Source organism: Triplophysa rosa, linkage group LG14 (assembly GCF_024868665.1).
Source record: "Triplophysa rosa linkage group LG14, Trosa_1v2, whole genome shotgun sequence".
Lineage (NCBI taxonomy): Eukaryota > Metazoa > Chordata > Actinopteri > Cypriniformes > Nemacheilidae > Triplophysa > Triplophysa rosa.
Genome location: NC_079903.1, coordinates 14,180,669 through 14,204,933, shown reverse-complemented (window position 1 = coordinate 14,204,933; position 24,265 = coordinate 14,180,669). Strand labels below are relative to the sequence as shown.

Sequence of the window (24,265 nt, the reverse complement as noted above, 5' to 3'; positions counted from 1 at the left end):
CAATAAAAAGCAGCTACTTACCGACTTCCATTATTCTGGTGAACTGCTGTGGTTTGTGAGGCCTCGAGGAAATAGAGTCGAGTATCATCGGCATAGCACTGAATACTAACCGTGTGTCTCTTACGTAAACACCGTTGCTTACATAAACCAGTGAAAGGGTAGAGGAATTATCAACCACTAGATGTCGACAACGATTACTAAAAGTTCAAGAGTCTGCATTAATATCCTGTTCAAATCTAGGTTTACTGTATATTTTACACGTTTATTGTATTCACCAAACGTCCAAGAACCTATCAATTTATGTGCTGTGTAACATAGAAGTGAAATGTTTGTTAAAGATTTATTGGTTGTGATGCCAACAGTCACGTTTTTTTTAATGTTTACAAATGATATTCACATATTGCTGGTCCTGTTTGTGATTTGTTGTACAAACATTCCCCTTGTTTTATTAAAGCGATAGTTCAAGAATTCAAATTTGCTTTTCATTTACTCACCCTCAGGCCATCCGAGATGTAGGTGTCATTTTTTCGTGAGTAGAACAATAAAGAAGATTTTTAGGTAAATATGCAGCCCTCTTGTGCTTCATATAATGGATGTAAATGGGGTCCATGGGGTCAAGAGTTCTAAAAGCACATAATACACAAGCGTGATCCCCGCAGCTCCTGGTGACATAGTAACATCTTGTAAAGTAAATCGATCGTTATTTGCAATAAGCTGAATGTCATTTAGAAAATTGCGCTTTAACAATTGTGTGAACACAAGTGCACAGAAATACTGAAAAAAAGCAAATGACTTCTCTGATCACAGCTTTTTAATTCCCTTTTTGTAATGGCAGAATTAGCCAAAATATGGCTTAGAAACAGATACTTTGAGGCTACCTGGTGACCATAAAACATACAACTTGCTATAAAAACAAAAATGCCATGTTATGTCATGGCAATTTAACTTTAGGGAAGGAACTGAATTTACATTCAGAAAAACAAGATTAAATACAAGGTTTAGCATAATATAATACATTTAAATAATATTTCTCAATCAGGATTTAAAAAACTGAAATAAAAAGTGTTTTTATTGTTTTAAAATATCAATTTTGGCAAATATTTTTTTTCAATATACACTGTCACTTAAAAAACAACGTTATTAATATGAAATACTGGCATTTAACTATTTGTACATTTGAGTAAAATTGTAGTCAAATTTCAGTAGATAATTAGGCACTAAATAGATGTTTATACAATTAAATACTTTGTCTCTATATATCAATAGATAAACAGAAATAAAACCTTAAAGGGATACTCCACCCAAAAATGAAAATTCTGTCATGAATTACTCACCCAAACGTTCCAAACCGCTATAAATTTCTTTGTTCGATTGAATACAACGGAAGATATTTGGACGAATGTTAGAAACTGATAGCACCATTGACTACCATAGCAATTTTTATAGATATTTTGAAGAATTTATGAAAACAAACAGTTCTGGGTTCTGAGTATCCCTTTAATATGATTTCTGTGGTTTAAGGAACTATGCTAAAAAAACAGAGCTGGAAAACGTCACATTGGCTTTAAAAGCAGCAACAACAGCACATTAATTTTATGTTTGTGTAGCCAAAGAACCCTTTGTTCTGTGTAGGGAGTCCTTTCTCTTTGGATTAAGGGTCTTTCAAAGCACTGAGCTTTATCACACAAACGAACTGACAATAGGTTTTGGCTTACTATACTGTATAAACTGGGACACTTGGACTTCCGGTTGGGCGAGCAGCTCAAAATAGGAGATTAAAATATCCATCTTCCCAGATCTTACAACAAAGACTGTTCTAGCCCAATCAGCCTTTAATGGTGTCCGCAAACAGCTTTGTAAAATAAATTAGGGGCACTTAATATGGGCCCAGCTACGTCCCATCCACCTGACACCTAGGACATGCATATTCACTGGACGGTACTGAAAGAAAATCAAATTTTCCACTGCTGGAGAGAGTGTGATGCTTGCAACCGTCAAATGCATAGATGAACACACAGATTCATGCAAGATCTGGAGGTGTCCAAAACAGTGGATTCTTTAAAACATTCTTTTCTTTATATTCATCTCTTTACACCCACGCACATATTGGCCAACCCCTAAATACTCACACGTGCCTCTCCAGCAGAGTGTTAAACAGGCACACAGGCAGAGATTTATGGGTATGAAATTGAGTTGTATAAGGTATATTATAATATATACTATGTATATTCATTTTCTCCTTTTGCAACATTAAAAATAGTAACCTCACCTTGACATCATATTCTATGACCCTTAAATCACAGCTGTGATTGTACACCCCACAAAACCTGTTAAGTTCCATGTGCACATTGACAACCCTCTTTCTAGTCTGGGCACCCACCTGAGAACAATCAAAACAATGACTGGATTTTTTTAGCTTCTAGAGAAATATTCTCTATTTTCCTTAAAGGGATAAAGGTTACAAGCTTTATTCAACTTTGATCAGGTAGGGTTATCCGAATGACAAGCTAACTGGTCCGGGACAGAATCTTCTCTCAAAGGCTCAATGGCTCCAGATGAGTGCTGTGATTGGCTGGAGCAAGACAGATGGGAAGACTGACTACCCAAGTCCTCTTCGCCCTCTGCCTTACATGCCACCATCTCCTTTCTCCGCTCAACAGTTGGATCTTTCACCAGCCGCTGCTCCTCTAAGGTCCACATACTGTCATCCTCATCCTCCTTTCCCTGTACCTCCCTCTCAAAGCCTAGCAACTCCTCCATCATGTTATCGATCTCCATCTCACCATCAATCTCTTCCTCTACCTCAGACCTGAGCTCTCCAAGGCTCTCTGTCCTATTGGTATCATCCGCGTCGTCCTCGTCTACTCTGCACTCAGGCTCGCTGGCCTGGCTCTCACCAAACTCCTGGATGGTGGGGAGATTGCCCTGTTTGGGACATCTCTTGCGCAGGCTAACCAGAAAGGGCTGTGGGAGAGAGAAGATATCCACGTTATTCCCCAGGTCGATCCAGGTGATGCTGGGGAAGCTGTTAGGGTCCTTTAGAGTGTCAGTGAGTTCTTTAAGCACCGCACGTGTCAGCCTGTTGCCATTTAGGGTGAGAGTCTCTAGACGAGGAAGAAACGCCAGTGTGGGGAGGAGCAGGAGAAAAGCCTCATCCGTGAGCTCGGTGAAGCCCAGCTCAAGGCTTGTGATGCGAGACGAGTGTTGATGCAGGTAGGCACAAAGACGCTCCATGTCTTTTACAGTAAGAGGGATGCTGGAGAGGTCTAATGTCCCCCTGGATGGAGTGCCGGACAGGGCAGATTTCAGACTGAGAAAAAGAATGAGAAGGAAGAGAATAAGAATATGTATAGAGGTGGGAGAATTACAATGCACTACAAACAGCTAAATAATACTAAACATGTATATTGATAATACTGGCAGCATCAAAGTTTTGATTCTGGGGGAATTGAGTGCCTCAGAGATTACATATTTTTGTATGCAAACCCCGGAAGCGAGTTAGCATTTTAGTACTTCCAGGTCTATCGCCCAAAAGTCTATGGGTTTTTGGTAAATCGCTTGAAATAAGCTCTGTGGTTAACAAAACCTCTAAATATTTCATGTTTTAATCTAAGACATAAAACACAATAACGGAGCCAGTGGGGCTATAACAGCCTTAGCCAACGGGTTGATTGCGTTGATTGATTTTGGTAATGTGTTGTAATGTTATGCCACTGCACTGAGCACGCATTAACGGTTTGGGTAGTCGTGGCCTAATGGTTAGAGAGTCATGACCAGAAGGTTGCCGGTTCGATTCTCAGGGCCGGCGGGTAACGACTGTGGTGCCTTTAAGCTACAGTGATAGCTGCCCACTGCTTCTGGTGTTCACTGCTCACTGGATGGGTTAAACCATAGGTCACCATAGCTGACAATAGGTCACTCTCAGAGGACAGGTCCAGTGGAGGATAATCAAGAACTCGCCAGTGGTGCAGAAATAAGAAGCCAATGGCTGTGGTTTAGGCGGATGGACACAGCATGTGCTGCCAGATGACCTTGTAACAATGCGACACACACCCAGGTCTGATCAACCTGCGGTGGGCCTCCCTTGGCTGAGGGTGTCTTGTGATAAAGGGCCGAAACACCCAATGAGGCATCTTTCACTCAGGATAATGTGATGAAATTGGGACACACAACTCATGAGATGTCTCTCTGATATTGGCTTGACTGCTTCCCCTTGCATAAGGCGTGGGAAATGTCCTATTGGGCATTTCAACTGTGCTGAAATAGTGGGATTATAACACCTACTCCTATTAAGCGAATCTATGACATAAAACACACCAGTTATAAGCCGCTTGTGATTTTTTGATCTCACAAATAATGCAACATGGGCACACATCTCTAAAATCATTGTTGGGGATTCATTAACAGAGTAATTACTTACCAGGGAACACGGTTTTAATAAAGTTTGAGAAAGTTGTCGGAGGCTTGGTGGTGGTGACGTTGATATCGAGCGACCTTAGTGTATTCTGTTTATAGCCTCTTGTTAGCTTTTCATTTCTGCCGCCTTTATTTAGGCTTCAAAAATAGCAAATATTGTGTTAGTCTGTAAAGATTATCTTGATAGACAAAACGTATAAACATCATAAACATTTGTTAATCACAGATCTTATTTTTCGCGATCTTCCAAAAGTCTATGGGAAAAATGCATAGGCTTTCAGTCGAGGGAAGCAGCGCGGGGGCTTACTTCTGAGTTGGCCTACAAAAATGCGTCATCTCTGAGGCACTCCATTAAGCACAAGAGAACGAGAGTGTTGCAGGAACCGCTGCACATGTAGCAGACTCATAATGAGCTCAGTTGCCATCGCAGCTTTCCAGTGAACAAGCTACGAGAGGAGGAATTAAAGCGAGAAAAGTAACAGTGCGAATACTAATTCATAATGTGACCATCGCTAATCCACACCAGGACATGCATGAAGATAGAGGAATAATAAATATCCTGATCTGACATGCTGTGATCATACTGAATGATTTCCCCTCCTGTGCTGATCCTGTCACTGACCCAGCAAATAAAACAGCAGCATTGTTGAGGAAATGACTAACCCAGAGGAGGATATCAGCTCTCCTGATGTTACTGGCCAGGATCCCGAATCCCACGCTCCTTAGGAGAAAATGCCTTTCCCTCCCTCAGCAACCTCACCCTGAATGCATCTGACCCACTTAAATTCTGCCCTCAGTCTTGATCAATTCCAAATGTTCTCATCTCATTAACCAAAGAGTCACATTGACCAAATATCGGCATCTATCTATCATGCATAATGATATTAATCACGCACAAGACAAAACATGCAAACATGAAGCATAGTTTTACCTATCTAGTCAATTCTACACAGATAGTTCTGCAATGTTCCAGGGGTGCAAAAAACAATATAGTAATAGCCATGATGAAAGAAACCTGTTCACCAAGCTACTGCATACACACCACTCAGGTTTAGCACTGTGTCTACACCGGCGTGACGGGTTGTTTCTAATGGGTTTGTTGCGTCGCACCGCGCCGCATCCAGTGCGGACAAAATGTAAAATTATAATGTGTTCTAATGCGTTCTATTGTCTTTTGGCGTGTCGCGCATGCAGTATATGAGAGTAAAGCAGCTTTTGCCTGTGTTAGAAAGATAATTCATTTTAGCTGGAAAGGATATGCAAGGCTGTTTATAATCAGAGATTTTGCAATCTACTTAAGCTTTTTAATTGATGTGCAATATAAACTGCTCCTTTAATTTAAAATAATGTACTTTATACTCTGTCACATCAATACCTCCAACAATTGTGTTTGAAATAACCTGACAGCTGGTGCATGTTGTGAAATAATACTTCTGATGATTGTCGATCCTGTGAAAGTCAAAGGAATCGGGTGATTTCCTCAGTGTGAAAGATCTGAACAAAGGTCAGACTGAAGATAATAAGGTTAACTTTCTCACTTCTGTTGAACGTTACAGCGATAAAAATGAAGGCATTGAGCAGCGGGAGGGAAGGAGGATGTGAGAAATTAGCCATACTGCATCACATTGTTACAGCTTCTTCACATTTTGTCATAGGGAAAAGAAATCAATCTCTTAACAAAAAACATACTGTGATTGTGTCTGTGGTCACTGTCTCCTAAATTAAAATATGTCTCTCTCATGGGCTTAACGTGATCTAATCAGTCGGTGACCTTATAAATGGGCTAATGAAATGCAAAAAAAAAAGATATCAGATCAAACACATCTGTCATATCAAAAGCAACTTTATATTGGCACATTTGTGGGTTGTAAAACAGGATTTCTTCTGCAAATGAATGTGAATATGTCTAAATGTGTTATAATATAACTACTAGTTATGATTAACTATATAGTTTAGTTTAGTTTTTAGTTAAACCTAAAAGTAAGATATACATGTATAACTGTTATGATTCAGTCTGTGTTCACCTGTGGTTTGTGGACTTTTGAGAGTCCTTTGTAGAATTTTTGTTCATTGGCCCTCTGTTATTTATCTCCCCAAATGTTTCTTGTTGTCTCATTTTCCCAAATATATTTAAACCCCAGTCTTCCCTTTGTCTAGGGTCAATCATTAGTTGTTTCATGTTAGTTGCCAGTTTCCTGTGTTGGTTAATTTGTGATGGATTACCTTAGTTTTGTTTTTGTTTTACTTTAATAAATACCTAAACTGCAAGTGGATTCTCTTCTCTGCCTGGTTTCCTCATGTTACAGTAACAAGCAAATATGTATGCAAACTATTACATCAAATGGAAATGCCCATTAGGGAGAGTCATTACTTCTTTACTTTATTTACTGATGATTTCCTGCTATTAATATTTATGTCTTTGTATATTTATTTATGCTACCATCAGATACAGCATAGTGAGGATTGATAAAACGGTATAATGCTGAAACGTACTCTGTAATTTACAATTACCAGTAGATTTGTTTAAGATCTTTGTATCATTTTAAAAGCTTTGTTCAAGCAATTTAGCATAGTCTCTTTTCGAACAGCTCAGCCACTTCTGCATCAATGACTCTGAGGTGACAGCTGTCTGAATGACTATGTGAATCAATACAGAGGCATCAATGGTAACACACCACTAATTGGGCGGGTCGGTAATAAAAGCTGCCGTATAAGACAGAGAACGAAATGAATAAAGCCAGACATATGGAAAACTATAAGCAACAAAAAAGGAATAAATAACAATATTGCAACTTCATCGGCATGTCACATTCAGAACACGTTTTGGCTCTCTGAAGGGTGAACTTATTGTTAATATTGAGGAAAGACACCTAATAACCAAAGAAGCTCACATGAGAAGAAAATATGAGGGGGATAAGAAACCGGAGTAGGAGGTTTAGGGGGAAATTTAGGAGAGGGACCAAAAGAGAGGCAGAGACATGCCTATGAGATGACACTATGATTTCACAACAGCCCACATTCCACCACACCCTCACATCTCTCCTGTTTTCTATTCTCAAACACATTTTCTTCTAACACAACTATCAACATCTTGTTTTTCATTCTCTCTCCAGTTAAACCATTCTTGCGAGTTTGCAATTAAGGTGGATGTAATGGACGTAGATCGTAAGGTAAAGCTAGATAAAACATTGTCACCTCTGCAAATCCAGAAACCTGCAGTCTGCTTGCAGACTGAGGAAGACATTCTTCATCAGCTTCTGACAGCTTTGGGCTGGTTGTTATGGACTGCAGGTGAAATTCTCCAAAAATACAGGTCATGTTTAAGGTTGCAGATTGATGCGGATGCTATTTAGCCAACATAACTGTGAATACAGTTCTCAGATATCGTACGCTTGTAATGACCTGTTCGTGTTGTTTAATGTACAACAATTTGACAGTCCACTAAAATCACATCACAGAGACAGGACTTCATCTGCAAACCCTTTTAAAGACATCCAATGTTGAATGTAAGTATTTGTGTGGAGGCACACAGACGAAACTATTCCCACACCATGAGTAATGCATGGCTCACATAAACACACATTCATAGTGGAACATCTGTGAGAAAAATGGGACACCTGTCTGGTAGACGGTCTCTCTCTAATAACCCGAGGAGGAGGTTAAGGTCATGTTAGCAGCACTTAGACAACACTAGATTGGAGAGGGCAGATGCATTATGGGAGGGGACTGAAAAAGAGAAAATGATGAATTTTTCCTTGACGAGAGACTGTCCTTTTTTATCCAGAAGAAGAAATCCTAATTTCGTATAATTTACTATTTCTTGTCTTTGAAAACCTAAGGAAGTTTTCAGTTACATTTTTACAAGATTGTTTCCAAAAAAATTGATTTGTGATATTATTCTGCATGCATCTTCAGTTTATGACGGCTGAAATGATTTAATCTTATATTTCCTGTGAACAGCCATTAAACCGAACTGATGAAATCTAACGTAAACGTCAAGACAGAACAAACAAAGGCGCATGAGAAAGTTCAAAATGACAATGAGGAAAACCACAGAGGCCTTCAAACTCGCTCAACAGAAACACCTTTCCCATTTTAAACTCCAACAGCTGCATTCACATCTGTCTCAATAACCCACATCGCACTAAATAACAGCAACAGTTCACCATTCTGAATAACAAATGGACAGCCGTGTGTGGTGTGACTCAGCCGAACAGCAGAGCTCCATTAACCAAAAACCCAGGATTAAACACAACACAAACGAAGGAGATAAAAAGAAGAACGTCAACATCAATAGTAGCCAATGCAATGAATCTGAAACTGCAATGAGATGTATAAAGGGTTCCGTTCCTTTAAAATCGTTTCAGTTCACAAGCAAAATAAACATAAATAAAAAAATAAACAGAGCTCAGTATTTCCTCATTTACACGTCATGCACACAGTCTGTGTTTTGACTATATTAATGGTAACTGGAAAGCAGCCACATAAGTCTGGGTCTACGCAACAGAACCATGTGTTAGTAAAAGAGCACACGGCACGCTGTGGGAGGCAGCTCTCCTTTACTGACTCACTCGGCAGAGTAAACATGGCTCTTATCATCAATGAAAGGACTGGAGAACGCTGACAGCCAATTCACAGGTGATGATGTTTGGAGGATGTGCACAGCTGCTCTGGAAATATATGAGATGTCTATCAAATCAATTTGGGGGAGATCGGGAGAACAGGGCCCAAATTTCAATTAGTGACATGCTTTTTAAAATGTCATTCACCTCTAAGTGCTGAAGATTCAGTGCATGGACAAATATCTGGCAGAGCGATGATTCATTTTCTCTGCAAAGCCATGGGGCCTTTTTATTTTTAAACCAACTAATCACTTTAAGTAATGAACAAAGCAAAGCACTTGTCAGCCACTAGGCTACTGTGTGTGGGCTGAAGCATAAGCCATCAATTCAATTTATAATGTAGCTTAAAACTAGGTTTTCATGTGAAATGGCATGTACTGTAAGTAGCAAAGAGATGAGAAGACAGGAGTCGAGAAGTGAGAGACAATTTAAGAGAGGAGAAGAGGAAGTGATGAGTCAAGATGGGACAAATATAGATGAGGTGAGATGAGGCAAAGAGAAAACCATGAGAGACCTATGACCCTCTCATTTGGTTATGAAATGAAGGCAGCAGATGCTCTCGCTCTTAAATGTGTCTATCAGTTCTGCTTTCTCACCAGGCCTGTGGCTTCCTCTTCAGCAGCCCCTGGGAGTGCGGGCTCAGGTGGTACATCAGCTGACGGCACACCTTCTCCATAGAACCCAAAGCATCGCCCTCCTAAAACAGAACAAAGAGAGAAGCAGAAACATAGAGAGAGAATCACCCAAGCTGTAAAATAGGTTAACAGGGACTGGCAAAAGAGTTCCCTAGATTAAATACGAATTTCTTTGACATCTGTGATGACAGAGGAGTAAAACTATATGGACTGACTGACATGTCACTCTTTAGACTGACTTAGGATCTACGGGTGTATGTACTGTATGTGTTTTAGGGACCATGGTAAAATGCATTAGCACATATTGTGTTAGCAGAAAAAACATTGTTTTTTTTTACAAATGTCGGGATATTGGTACACATTTAATTATTTGAAAAATTGCAAAGGTGAAATCTTAGTTATTAGTTTTTAGCAAGTATTTAAAACATGTTCTGAATCTTCAAATATTTGTTCCTATAGACCACTTCGGATGACGTAATCAACACTCGTTTAATGCTGTTCCAGAAGAACTTCCTGTTTCACCACACAAACGTTTGAACAAAATTCAACCAACAGAACATTTATAACCAATTTAATATGTTAAAGAAATAATTTAAAGATTTATTTATATATGTATATGTAAATGCATGTATGTACTATATGTAAATAAATAAAAACTTAAACTGTAAGTGCTTCTTGACCAGTGTTTACATATTGCAAAGTGGTTTATACCTCACACTTCCATAATGATTTGTTGATGATTTTCCTGTATTGTGTGGACTTTTAGTTTGTTTTCCTGAGTTCCTGTTTCCCAGTGTCATTTTGTAGTTCTTTGTAGTTTCTTTGATTATTGGTTCGGTGTTAATTATTGTTAAGTGTTCTTGTTTGCCTGCTTGTTATCCCATGTATATATATACCTAGTGTTACATTTGTCCTGTGTCAGTCGATGTATTGGGTTAATCTGGATTTTGTCCTGTTAGAGCTTTTGTTATGTTTCTTGTTCTCAGTTTGCCATGTGGGTTTCTTTGTTTTGACCTTCATTTTGTTATCATTTAATAAACTTCTTCAGAGCTGCAAATGGATCCGCAACCCTTACTTGGACTATTCTGTTAAACCGTCCTCGTTACACCATATAACTGCTAACCAACTCCAATGACACCGTGTCAACAAGAGAATAAAAGTGCCCAAACTCCTTCTTAATAAATGTATAACCACAATAAATCCATTATGGATTGGGGGTCTTGTCACAACCAAAATGTTCAGAGGTTTATTACTGTAATAACATTGATTTGGCTCAGGGAATAAAGTAGACTGCAGTGATGCTCTGATCGTACCAAACTATACCATGTATTGTCTGTGAATAACATTGAGATGTTTGGTAAACACACAGTATGTGTTGGTAAAGCGGTGAGATTAACAATTCCACATGGCTGGTCAGCTCTGGTGCGCAGCCCCCGCAGACAGACAGTGGGTCCCTCGGCAATATAATCATATACTCAGCGTACTGTGACCACAGCCGAGCTTTCCTTACCCCACGTCACTGAGCTCATCTCTACTTTATGTCTCTCCAGCATCCGTCTCTACTTACGATAACATCACTTACAGCAAATGTCAATTTCTCATTCACCCACTGACATTTTATTAAGTTCAGATGGTTAATGTTAATGCATATGAATGTTCCTGGTTTTCTTTAGCAATTATGCATTATGTGTCTAGGTCATATTTCAAGCGACATGCTTTCTTTTACAGTAAAAAATGGAAGATTTTTGCATTACATTTTTCCCTCATACTGTCATTACTATAATATAGTCGGACCTTTTACTTCAAGACTTTCAGACAAATTCACATTATTGTCAATAATGACTCAATAATGATTCTCGATAATGACTCAATAATTACATTAAATTGCCATTACAGTAATTCACAAAAATGAATAAATACGTAACAAAATTATTTTTAGAATTATAGCATTAAGAATGACATTTTCAAACAAAATATATGACTTCTTTCTTTGATATTATGGTTGACAGGCTTCATGAGATTCAATCCAACCACATCATGTCCAGCGTGTTAAGAGGAAAGCAGATGTTGTTTTGGTAAAGGTTTCGATAGAAGCTGAGCTGGTGTTAGTAGTGTGATATAGTGCCTGACTTCCTTCATTAAGTGCAGCGGCAGCAGCAGTCTTGAGAGAAGGCTGACTGGTCTTTAGTGAGTGTGACTCATCCACCAGCTCACCTCCTTCTACTCTCCGTTTCTACAAGCTTAAAACACAATATTCCATCCACTTTCATGTTCACTGCACTGCACGGGAATGGTATGATTTAATTTCTTGTGTCTTGCTACTGTACCTTCGGGTCAGTACTATAAAGATTTTCATCTATTTTTAATGTAATGGCACACAAAATTTCAAAGAGCATGTGTGTGTGTCAACATAGAAGCCAAGCACTATACCGTCTTTGGGCAGTGAACATATTTGGCCAGGCTAATGATGAGGTCATGGGTAATGGGATCCACCAGGTTGCGGAAACTGGCATAGCGGTAAAGAACATCATCCAGAGAGGTCGACTCCATTCCCAGATCCTGGAAAAATGTCACAATATAGGAACAAATATTAGATTGAGAACTGTGAATTGTGTATTTGAAACTATGAGCGCTTTTCCACCATCGTGCCGAATCGTTCTAAGCACAGTCTGAAACGGTTACAGTTATGTTTCCACAAGAGCCTGGTTCGACACGACACGATTACAAACTGTTCTCGGCTCGGAATCGTGCTAATGAATGCATGCAGAGCCGTTATAGCTCAGTCTCTTGTGTTACCAAGGCAGTGCGTGACGCGTTTGTGTTTACATTCTAAAAATTTCGGTTATCAGCCCTGCGGTAGAAAATGAAACCATTTACGTACCGGCTGGCATGGATCGGCACAGAGTGGAACGATTAAGCAAGGAGAACAATTCGGCGCGATGGTGGAAAGGTGCTCTATATAGATATTTGCAGCAAATCCCACAATGTCATATTTTTGCTTACAATATGCCTTTTCTTGTCAAAATAAAGGCAATGATTTTTGTGCTTTTTATTGAGTAAATGTCAAGCCAAAGAGGAAAATGATTATTACACATCTACTGTGATGTATATACACCTGAAGGCTATATATAGAACATGTTATTAACCATTTTCCTTGCTTGGAAGATAGTAACAACTGCATAAATAGTCCATAAAAAACAGTCAATCTATTCATGTTTGCCTAAATGTCCAAAAATCATTGATATAGCCCTAGAAAGAAAACACACTTGATTGTCAGCACTTAATAATTAAAAACAAACCGTTTACCTCTGCATAAAAGTAAAACCAAATGAAAAAGTTAATCTACAATATTGAACACTTGGCAAGGTACAAAGCAGCATTACAGGCAATTAAAAAAATTGCAAATGTTTATGGGGCTGCGGGCTGTGCAGTCAGAGCCAACTGATCAACAGCAAACAAACGAAAAAATGGTGTGCACAAATAAAAGCAAAACATCAGTGAGGAAGTGAATGAGCTGAGGAAAAATTGTTCTTTGTTATTTATGAAATGTTTATTATGTCAATACACGCAAAGTCTTGTTGTTAGAGGTGACTGATTTTCTAGTAATACATTTCTCTAACACCAGACCCCATCCCTATGGCCCCAAATTGTGCACATGGAGAGAAAACCTTTCGTTTCATCATCATCCCTATATGGAGCAAAATCTTGAATTAATCAATTTCCATTTTCCCGATCAAAGGCCCATCCATTTTTATGGTTTCCGGGCAACAGGGGGCACTTGGTAACCACTGGACAAGAGACGCTCTTCCTTTGACTCGCCTTCTACCTCATTATGTGCTTTACCCCCATTGCAGGATGCACTGCAAAATGTGCAAATCCAGTCAAAATGTCACATTTACTTGCAGGGAAAAGCCTTACTTTGAGAACAAAGAATGCAGTGTGTTTCAAAGCCACCTGTTGCTTCACCATACTTTTAGAAATAACTATACAGAGGATCTGAAATCACCATCAACTCATTGATCCCTTTTCCAAAAATGACTCTATACATGAATTGATACTTCTGATAAAATGAAATTCAAGCCATAATATCTATTCATCAATAGTCCTGAGGACACTTGAATTGAAATGTAGAAGCAATAATTCTGATGGCATATAGCCAGCATCTACACTAAGCTCTACCAACCCAGAACAACTTAACAACGTCGTTTGGTATAAAGCAGAGCTTACTGACAGGATTCATTATCAATACCCAAAGTAAACAGTTGGTATTTATGCAGTGCAGTAGCTTGTGCTGTGTCTGTGCTCACAGGTTCACTGTAGCCGAGTGGCTTCACAGTCCAGTAAAAATGGACATCTGTCTCAATAGCACTGCATTGTGTGAAAATTCAAATTCTGTAAATCTGTGAAACTAGATTGTACTGTAAAAAAACAATGTAGAAAAATGTAGATGTATGATGAAAACGTGTTGCCAGAGGTGTTACCTTTTTATTTACTTTCTAACAACTACTACGATTATTTTAATTACAGAGTTCATGTCCTGCCCATTGTCCCCTGTGTCAGTCGGTCTTTCCCCTGTACAACTCAGGGTTTTTCCTGGCGGAGGTGGTGCCATCAAGATCAGGATGGCACCACCTCCGCCTCATTTTGAGCCAGGAAAAACCTTGAGTTGTACAGGGGAAAGACCGACTGACACAGGGGACAATGGGCAGGACATGAACTCTGGGCTCCTGGGAGAAGAGAGCAACAAAAGCATTGCGATATAGAGAAAGAATTGACGGAGGCAGCCAGGGGTAACATTCAACAACCATTATACAACTTCATGCTTGCTTCCAATCTCATATACTGATATTTGTACCTGCCGCAGGTTCTTCAGCATCTCCGTCGCTTCATCGTGCTTCCCCTGCTGTGCCATCAGCATCATCTCCTGTATCATCCCGATGCGTCGCTGGTACGGAGGGGGAGTCCCACTGTTTCTCAGCGTATTCCTTGACCTCAACATTAAAGAGGCGAGGATGTCACTGCGATCTTTCGACGGGGTCCGTCTCCATCCCGCGCTCTGAGGACTAGCTCCAGCCTCCTGTCCCGCGGCCTTCGTCTGCTTCGCTCCCATATTTGGTTATAGAGTCTGATTGTGGAAAAGGGCCTCCAGACCTGGCATACTTTCAAAATGTGTTCACATTAATGAGGAACAAAAAACGTTGAACTACAATCTACTACAAAACTTGAAGCTACAAAAGCAAATGAGAAATCACCGAGAGTTTCTTAGAGAATTACTGTTTAAAATAAGTTTTCGCGCCACCGCTTGGCTCCAGTTGCTCACCTCACACCTGTCATCATGTCACACTTGACAGAAAGTAAACGCAAGTTATTTGAATACGCCTTTATGTAATAAAAAGGTAAAAACGTGCTTTACGTGGGACTTCTGACATTATGGCAGTAAAACATGTTTTACAAAGCCCCCAGTTTTACTTACGTATAGCGATGTAGTGTTTTCTTTTACCGGACATCACATTTTCAAACCGTAACACTCGAATAAAGGGTCGACTCGTATTACGTCAGTTGTTTACTTTTAGAAATTATCAGTTCCGCATGCGCAAATTAATTCTCAATTTACAATTATATAATAAAATTATAACAAAATATTACATCTATTGTGGAAAATGTGCCACGAACTAAACGTATCTCAGCACAATGAGGTGAGCGCTCCATTAACGGTACAACGATTTATATCCATTCTGTCAAAAATCCTCGTTCCCCTCAGGTTGGAAATAGATCAGATGATGCCTGCAGCATGACCGCAGATTAGACAAGAGCAGTCCTGTAAACCTCCAGAAACTCTGACAGTCCGCTTCAACATACAATCGCAGCACGATCTTTTTCGCCCGTGTTATAATTTTAAACCTTTTGTGGATCGTATTAAGATCGCAGTTTGTCTCTACGCAATGTATGTCTCTTTATGAGTTGAGTCGATGGCGAGCTGTAACGTTACCGCTGTGAGCAAGGGCATGTACTGTATATATTCGTCCGTGGCTGTTTTCCTCCCAGCTCAAGTCTTCATCACAGCATTTCCAGACATACAGCCCGCAGAAATGTCAGTGTTCACTGCTGAAACGTGTCGTGGCGAATTAAATCCTCGTGTTCCCTCTGATATGACCTCTCATCAGGTGTGTCCCGTCTTAGAGCTGGGTGTGTTCAAAGAACACCCATCTTCTCTTATTGTAAACGATCTCTCTTCACTCAGATGCAGCGGACGAACGCTGGGTCTCTCGCGAAGCTGGGTGGGAGGGGTGGAGCGGTCTGCAACATCCTCCACTTGTATTTCACTGTATGGTCGAGAATGTACCATTGCCATGTACAGTTAACCAAGTGGGGCAGATGGTTGCCATTAGAACTTGTTCAGTTATAGGCACTTTAAAGCAAATGAGACAAACATTTGGGCAATCCAGAATATGCGTGCTTCATTTCAGGAACCCAAGTATCAATACTCGTCGTTTCTTTGCTGACATCTGGTGTTCAACGCGTGGCATATCATCTTTTGAGAAGCATGATCCCAGCCGTTTTTTTGTTTTCTGTAAAAGTTGACAAAACCCAAAACTGAAAAGCAATGGAAATATTGTCGAAAATATTAAGTAGCTCCTCACTGCAGAACGTGAGATCCAGGGGGCAATGTTCGATCCAGATCCAGTCTCCTCCCATTGCATTGTGATTGGTCGACACTGTCTCCTCCCACTGCATCTTGATTGATCGATTGGTGGACACGTCATTCTTGTGTTGTTGCTCTACCATTTCCGCATTAAGTCAAGTGGTACTCGCTGCCTCTCCATTAAGTCGTAACTTTTTTTTTTTACTTAACAATTACTAACAAAAAGGCATACGTAACAATTTTACATATACATATATCTATCTTCAGGTTGAGCTTACATCATACTTATTAAACAAGAACAGCTTATACACGCAAAAAAAACCATACAGAAATAATATAAGAAAATAAAAAACCTTAACAGAGGCTCTCTCCAATTAACTTAAATTATGCTAACAGTGAAATCACAGAAAGGGCTAATCCATTTTAATGTTTTATATATCTGTTTGACTTCAATTAACCATTGCGTAAAGTTGGGATTTGATTTATAATACCTACATTTATGAATAAAAAAAATTGCCAGACAAATAAAAAAATGAATATTCAAAACCAAATGTTTGTTCTCAGCGTAAAACTCAAACGTAACCACCATCACATCATTGTCACCCTGGATTGCAACCATTCTTGAACATCTCTCCAAAAAGGCTGTACAAATTCACACAGAAAGAAAACATGGTCTAACGTTTCAATATTTGTTTCACAAAAAAACACAATTATTTACCTCAAAATTAAATTTCTTTATAATTTTAAAGTTAACTTCCTTAACCTTTGGAGGAAGAGGAAGCGACAAGTACATTTTTCTAATATTTTTAATCTCTAATGTATCAAAGTCTCTTAATAAATATTCTCTTTTAATAGGGTTTGGGTAACATGCTCTATTTGTACACTTTTTGTACCAAATTCAATACCTTCTAAGGAGCGCTGTCTAAGTACTGGAATTGGAGTAGCCTATACAATGTCTTCTTTAACCATCAATCTTACAACAATAGGAATTGCTATTACTATTCTGTTATATATATTGTAAGTACACTGAAGTTTAAAATTTTCACAAAACTCCTCATGTAACGCAAGTCGTAACTAAAGTTATTAATAGACTACGTGCACAAGCTAGCAACGAATTTCCGCTGTCGCTAGAGGTCGGGATTTCAGTTTCCGGTTTGCTTTCGCACCACGCAAAATGTTAGTGTTTACAAGGTATCTTCAAGATCTGCCAAAAATAAGCATTAACGATGTACACCGCATCGTTGATGCCTGGTCTCCTGCTCCAACAAGCAAGTGGGACAAAGGATTTAAGCTCTATATATCGAGTTATATCCACAACTACGAGGATAAGTAGTTCAATCTAATGTGGTGTGTCGACAACTAACCAATAAATAACCATCAGGGAACGTTACTTTCTGGTTGCAAAAAATAACCATCAGGAACGTTATTTTCTGGTTATTTTTAAAAAATCAACCTGCAACGTTCTGGGAACGTTATTTTCTGGTTGCAAAAACCCTGAAAAGAACGTTATTTTTTGGTTCCCAAAGAAATAACTAAAAGGGAACCAAAAACTAACGTTAGGGGAACGTTCTGTGTTTGCTGGGAGTCGGATCTGGATCCAATCACGCACCCTGGATGTCGTGTTCTGCAGTGACGACCGTCTCAAAATATTGCACACACAACTGAGAAAATATAAAGCTATACATGACATCATCACCTTTACGCTTTAAAGTCCAGCTTCTTTTATCGAGAATGTCAGCTGTCATTGCAATATCATAAAATGAAAAAGACAACATAAACTTGAAAAAGTCTTTTTATTTATGCTTTTACAAACGTATTTACAGTAAATAACAAAGCAGATCATTATCCATTATTATAATTCAAATTATCAAATGTCTTTTCTTAATACATCTTTATCACACAAGACGTTTAGTCAAACCACATTTCAATGACCGGTAGCTGACGTTGGCATGGCCTGTATAATCTGTGTAGCAATCCATTCACCAGGCAATAGCTTTTGGAGAAAACATACAGGATACAACCCTGGGAAGTTTTCTCCAGAACATGACAGTACTCTAAATGAGACTTATCAGCTCAAATTATCCAAGTCAGGAATGACAGGAAGCTTGATTAACTATTATTCTCATTCAATTGATGAATACAATTGTTCAAATAAATAGAAGGAAAAATAATTTCAAACACTCTCTATACTGCCTGTCGAGGATCTGTTGCTTCAGACAATAAAATGGCAATGCCTCTATTCTTACCAGAAAACCTGCATCATACCATTTACTTAAATCAACCTCCTCATTTTAGCTTGCCTATTTCACATGTTCTTTTTAAAATATGCAGCGAGAACCAGGCTGAAGGATGTTTTGCTAAAACCATCATATATTTAAACACTGATAAGGAAGGTGAAATTGCATGTCCGAGGGAACCCCCTGGTGGTGTAGCTGAGCTGTGAAGGTAGCAGGTTTACTACAAGGGATAGCCAGCAGGGGGAGCTTTGTCATACTTATTGCTCTCTAGTGAGAAAGGTGGAATGCGCACGTCAAAGTGTGAGCCATCTGTTCTCTCAAAACAGAATGTCCCCCTAGAGAAATAAAATAGTAGAAAATGACTTTTAAAGCTCTTTGTCACAAATGTAAAACAGAAAGATAAGAGTCTGATGTGCAAAAAGACACTGATTGGTAAGCAAATGTCTTGTCCTATGAATTTGAAAAGAAAAGAGATTTAACTAATAGTTGCAGGTATTTTGATCAACTCACCACATGTGTCCACTGGGTGCTTGAAGAGAAACATGACTGCTGTACTGAAAGGCTGGCTGTTCTCTGGACAAAACGGGCTCCTGGTGAAATATTAAAGGTTTATTCAATATTTCAATAAACCTTCAATGGTGTTATGGCCATCCATCTAAGACCATTTAAACTCTAAAGTACCTTGCCCACGACTCCTCTGCCACGGACTGTTTCCAGAGTTCCTGAGAGACTGAAGATCCTCCAGTGTCTTTCCCTTAGTTGCACCACGTCATTGCTCAGGTTCTCCAGACGGATGCAGTACCTCCACTGAGGAAAAACATTAGCATCACCAGGTATATTAATGCCTATTCACACCAGAATGGTAACTACGGCAATAACTGTATTTAGCATTCACACCAGAAGACAAAATGTTCTTTATTTTATGTTCGCAATTTCACATCCTTTAAATTTGAATGGATTTTGGGTGTCAAAGTTCAAATCGTTCATCAGCTGGAAAAACATGTCACCACAATGATCAATACTGCGTTTATTCTATTGTAAATAATTTAGCACCTGTTTAAAATACTTAGCCTTAAGAGACACAACGGTTACAAACTCTCTCTCCACCTGCCTACACTCATACTTTGGCTATGATTTGTTGGCAAAAAAGAGAAAACACAAAATAAACTAAATTAAAGATAAATTTGATTGATAGCATTATTTACTGAAATCGAAATGATACCGTTATCATTCATTTTTTTAGCAACTCTAAGTGTAGTAAAACTGTGTGTTGTTTAGTGAAAAATTGTGACAGCAGTACCTTAAACTTTATTTTTATGGCTACATTTATCATCCCTCAGCATGAATGGGCCTTTATTCTGTAAACTGGTTTATAGTAAACAGTAGAAGTAGCTTTTTTTGTACATTTGCTTACCCAATACACATGTGAATTCTGAGCTTCCTGTATAAACACAAAAACAGAAATCTGAATCAAGATCAATAGTTAATTTCTGTAGAAGTGAATATATTTACTGCACTGCACATATGTTACGGAACATTTAAAGTCTCTGATCTTACTCTCATGCCCATGTAGAAGGGGATGACGGTGACACGGATGTTCTCTGTGGTTTCCCTGTGCACATCTGAGAGCTCCAGCCAGGGATGGTTCTTCTCCTGCCAGGCCCTTAGCGTATCTCTAGCGGTGAATGGGGGATCTAAATAGATAATGGTAAGACAATCGATCAGACAGTTTTAATCAAGAGGTGGTTAAGCACTGTTGAAAGAAATCTAGTTACTTTTAGAGGGGCTAAACATGAGGAAGCGTTCAAATAGCTCATGCTGGATAGGAACTTGCTCAGTTGAGTTGTAAGGCAGAATGTCTTCATGACTCACATAATCCAGACCTAAGCGACACAAGCACACAAAAATAACCACAATTTAGGTAAAATGGGAATCATCATCACGTTTGTAAACATAGTGCACTTTGTATAATGGAACGCTTTTATTATACCTGGGATAGCGTACAAGGCCCTGCTGTCATCATGATTGGCCAAGAATGTAACAGCTTCAGTTTGAGACCGCTGAGACTAATAGTGAGAAAAACACAGTAGATAAACGTCACAAACATGAATGCACTAATCATTATAAAATGCTTGCTTATACTACATAAATTTACATTTTTAATTTGATGTCACTTACTATGTGCGGACAGTCTCTGGTGTCTATGAGGACCTGGTAGTATGTATGCATTTTCCCTTTCACCTCTTTGGATCCATGGCCTGCAGTGTCTGGCTTGCTGAACAGGAAGATGACAAACAACAACTGTAATGCACACTAAAGTATCTTTATTAAAAATAAGCCTACAAGAGCTGTAGCACATACCTGTCAGTTGCAGCAGGGCTCACATCTCGATCATAGAGGCGAGCATGCCAGGGGAATAACACGATTCCCCTGTAGCCAAATATACTGTGCAGGAAAAGCTGTGGATAGCATGTCGAAAAAAGAGGTGAAAAACGTTAAAGGGTTATTCAAAATGTTTGCATTAAAGGAATATAACTAAGAAATAATTGCACTCTCTGACCTGGCCTGTTTCATATTTGCCATGTTGCTTCAGGGCCTCAAACACGCCGACAGGTTCAAGTATCTTTCCCTCTGCTCTGTTTCTGCCATAAATCAACCAAAAAAAGTCAACGGAAATATCTTACACTTGGAATAGGTTTATTGACCACACATCCGAATTCAATTCCTCTCAGGCAGCAACTGGTCAGCAAGTTGCGCAACATCTGCAAGAAATAGCTAGGTTTGGACATAGACCAGATTAAATTATTCCAGTTCACCATGCACTGAATTGACAGCTATGTAAAATGACCACAGGAATATGACTTGTTTACTGTCTGTTGGCTCAGGCACATATCACCATTTATGTAATTAAAAATGTCTTTGGAGGTTTTAAAGCAAGTCTGAGATGTTTCCACCTTGAAGGCCTCGTTTTGGCATGTTACTCCCTGCCCCACGCAAGAATTACAGTTTTATGGCAATGGTATTTTAAAAGAAACGCAACAGTAACGTTAGCATCACCAATATATCGTATTTAATAATTAGTCCAGATGCAAATTTAGTGAATCCCATAGTTGTTACACTGAGCACTGAAACGTTATGGCAACAATAATGCAGCTATGCGAGCATGTGAATCCTTCAAACTACAGTAACAGTTTACATCAAACTCCTGACAGCCGATTTTGAAGCTTCCACATGAAGATACACATTTCATCGATACATGATAAGTTTTGCAATTACAACAGTTTGTTATCTAACGTTACAACTCTGCGCAGTTATAAAACATGAGGACGTAGCAGGACATATTTCTAGCCATAAACGTTACCTTGATGACATGAAACGCGTCTGCTGAAAACTGGACAATCCACAAGCTGAACATAACGCCTGGGGTCTTTTCAGATCCAATCCACTGTTGAACTCAATTGCACTCAGTAATCTGTGAGTGCATTTCAGATTGTTATATTTACTGGCGGTGGACAACAAACCCCGACGTATTGCGCACGCTGCCATCTTGCCACACATGAACATAGTCAATACAATAGTCAAAATCAATCCAAAAGTGACATTTAGTGTTGTGAAATTCACGAGTTTTTACAACGACAAGGCTCATTTAATGGCTCTTAATTCACTTTTACCGTTAAAAGGCTAATTTGGACACTACACAGTGGTACAGCATTTCCCGTCAGACATTGCAACCGGAAGTCGTCATGGCATATTTAAAAATATATATTGGAATTGATCTTTTTTAGAATTGAAATCGCACTAAACGTAAGGAAAACACTACGCAATACAACCACGATTATGATTAAATATAAATTAATAAATTATCAAATGCGTCACTGACAGCGATCAAAAGGGGCGGTCTCTTTTTGTTACGTGTTACATGTAACAGAAGCAGTCAGATGATGTGCAGAAGAAAACAGGAAGCGTGTTTCATTCAGGACGAATTGTTTAATATAATATTAATGTCGTTGTAACATCAGAGCTACAAATATTTATGTTTATGCTTTGCTGTAGACGTTTTAATTCCTTTTCTTCTTGTAATTCGGGACGTTGCATTTATACAAGTAGCAAAGAGCTTTAACGTCAGTCTTTTGAAAGGTTAAGTTAAATATATCGAAGCTCTTTTCCTGTTATATTCTTCTGTTTATGGTATTGCTGTTCTATATATAGACTAGATACCGTTTAGTGTATTGAGTAAGCATCTTTATTAGCATGGCTTCTTCGTTTAAAATCGGAGAGAAATTTCATAAGGTGGTGAAAGATTTAATGAACAAAGAGTCTTCTATATCGCAAGAAATAAGGGAAGAATTGGAGAAGCTCAAAAATCAGTCCACAGTACCATTCAAGACTGTGAGGAAACTCCACAAGCTTCTGCAGGCAAATGGTAAGAGAATCGTGACCACTGGTCTTGCTTATACATACCTAAATATTAATTCGCTATTTTATTGATTTGTTCTTTCGGCAGCACACCCAGTATATCTACATGAGCTGCTTGAGGACAGCACACTTTACCTCCCAGAAGTTATAACACCTCCAAGGGTAAGTGAAAAAGGAAGCAGTACTGTCCATAATTGCATAAACATTACATAAACATGAATGTTTTTTAAAATTAATTATTTCCACTACAACAGAATCCCCAGCTGGTGGCCAGGCTAGAAAAGATTAAAGCCAAACTAGCCAATGAAGAATACAGGAGAATTACACGGAATGTTAATCCACAGGTGAAGTCTTGGCTGCGGTGTTCATAGGGGACACACAACCTCTTGTCATTCGTAATGTCTTTGAAAATGTGAGCCAAAATGTCTGTTTTGCTCAACAGGAAATTTGTCATCATGGAACCTTTGCAGACTTTGGAAGACAAGGTTAGGATGTTTTCCATTCTCAGTTCATTTTGTTTTATTTTCTCATATGGTTCATCATTTAGTTTAATCCTATCTTGTTCTTTACTGTTCATTTGTGTTCTACAGTGCGTTCTGTGAAGGCAGTGGTCCTTACTGTATTCAACTTCCTGGTAACTGTAATTGCTGCATTTGCCTGTTCATATCTGGGCAGCCAGTATATCTTCACTGAGACAACAGCGGTGAGTGCACAGCACACACACCAATCAATGCACAATGACAAGTCACAAAATTGCTTTTCACAAAATGCGCTTGTTTTTGTGTCTTCTGTTTCTTTTCCTCAGAGGGTAATAGCGGCAGTGATTGCAGCATCTGTTGTTGGTCTGGCAGAGCTTTACGTTCTGGTTCGAACTATGGAGGGAGACCTTGGAGAGCCCTAAAACAGATAGCATCTCTTAACACGTCAAACGCTTTTGTGTCTTTCAGTTACTAGGAACATTTTACAGATTGTTACGACTGTCAGTGGGGAAGTGTGAGTTTTTCCTGTGCCTCCAGTGGTTTCCGTTTTGTAAACAGTCAAAATTAAACTAAGGTGCCATGTTTGGAAGCATATTTACTTGATATTACTTACTTACTATAAGGTATTTAACTATAATGAATTACTTGCCCAGCAATGAGATTAGTCTTTTGGAAACCACTTCTTCGATTGGAAGGCACTTTAAAGTACTTTTCGTAATGTTATGTTTTTATTTGTTATGTTAGTCTTTGTGTTGTGTACATGATTGTAAATTCAAATGAATAATAAAGATAATACAAATGATAACTAAAAACAATA

The 24,265-nt window shown here is 38.9% G+C and overlaps 3 protein-coding genes across 4 annotated transcripts; 1 reads left to right on the top strand and 2 right to left on the bottom strand.

The window, feature by feature from the left end:
* Positions 1-796: 796 nt before the first annotated feature.
* lrrc75a (leucine rich repeat containing 75A) lies at positions 797-16,355 on the bottom strand. Of its 2 annotated transcripts, none has more exons than XM_057351156.1 (5): positions 15,147-16,355; positions 14,529-14,832; positions 12,104-12,232; positions 9,635-9,735; positions 797-3,310 (listed from the first exon to the last, which is right to left on the bottom strand). In XM_057351156.1, exons 2-5 carry the CDS (start codon positions 14,781-14,783, stop codon positions 2,482-2,484), a joined length of 1,314 nt encoding a protein of 437 aa, XP_057207139.1. In that variant the 5' UTR covers positions 14,784-14,832; positions 15,147-16,355; the 3' UTR covers positions 797-2,481. The 2 variants fall into 2 exon arrangements, with proteins under 2 accessions (XP_057207139.1, XP_057207140.1); XM_057351157.1 differs by having other exon boundaries at positions 15,320-16,355.
* A 1,735-nt stretch (positions 16,356-18,090) lies between these two features.
* On the bottom strand, positions 18,091-22,294 carry poldip2 (polymerase (DNA-directed), delta interacting protein 2). The gene is made up of 11 exons (XM_057350714.1): positions 21,915-22,294; positions 21,114-21,195; positions 20,915-21,012; positions 20,732-20,828; positions 20,544-20,619; positions 20,329-20,436; positions 20,111-20,247; positions 19,968-19,994; positions 19,235-19,360; positions 19,064-19,143; positions 18,091-18,888 (listed from the first exon to the last, which is right to left on the bottom strand). The coding sequence occupies exons 1-11, from the start codon at positions 22,115-22,117 to the stop codon at positions 18,774-18,776; spliced, it is 1,149 nt and encodes a 382-aa protein (XP_057206697.1). The 5' UTR covers positions 22,118-22,294; the 3' UTR covers positions 18,091-18,773.
* A 165-nt stretch (positions 22,295-22,459) lies between these two features.
* tmem199 (transmembrane protein 199) lies at positions 22,460-24,263 on the top strand. The gene is made up of 6 exons (XM_057350716.1): positions 22,460-22,976; positions 23,058-23,131; positions 23,224-23,313; positions 23,412-23,454; positions 23,560-23,672; positions 23,775-24,263. Exons 1-6 carry the CDS (start codon positions 22,805-22,807, stop codon positions 23,868-23,870), a joined length of 588 nt encoding a protein of 195 aa, XP_057206699.1. The 5' UTR covers positions 22,460-22,804; the 3' UTR covers positions 23,871-24,263.
* Positions 24,264-24,265: the final 2 nt, after the last annotated feature.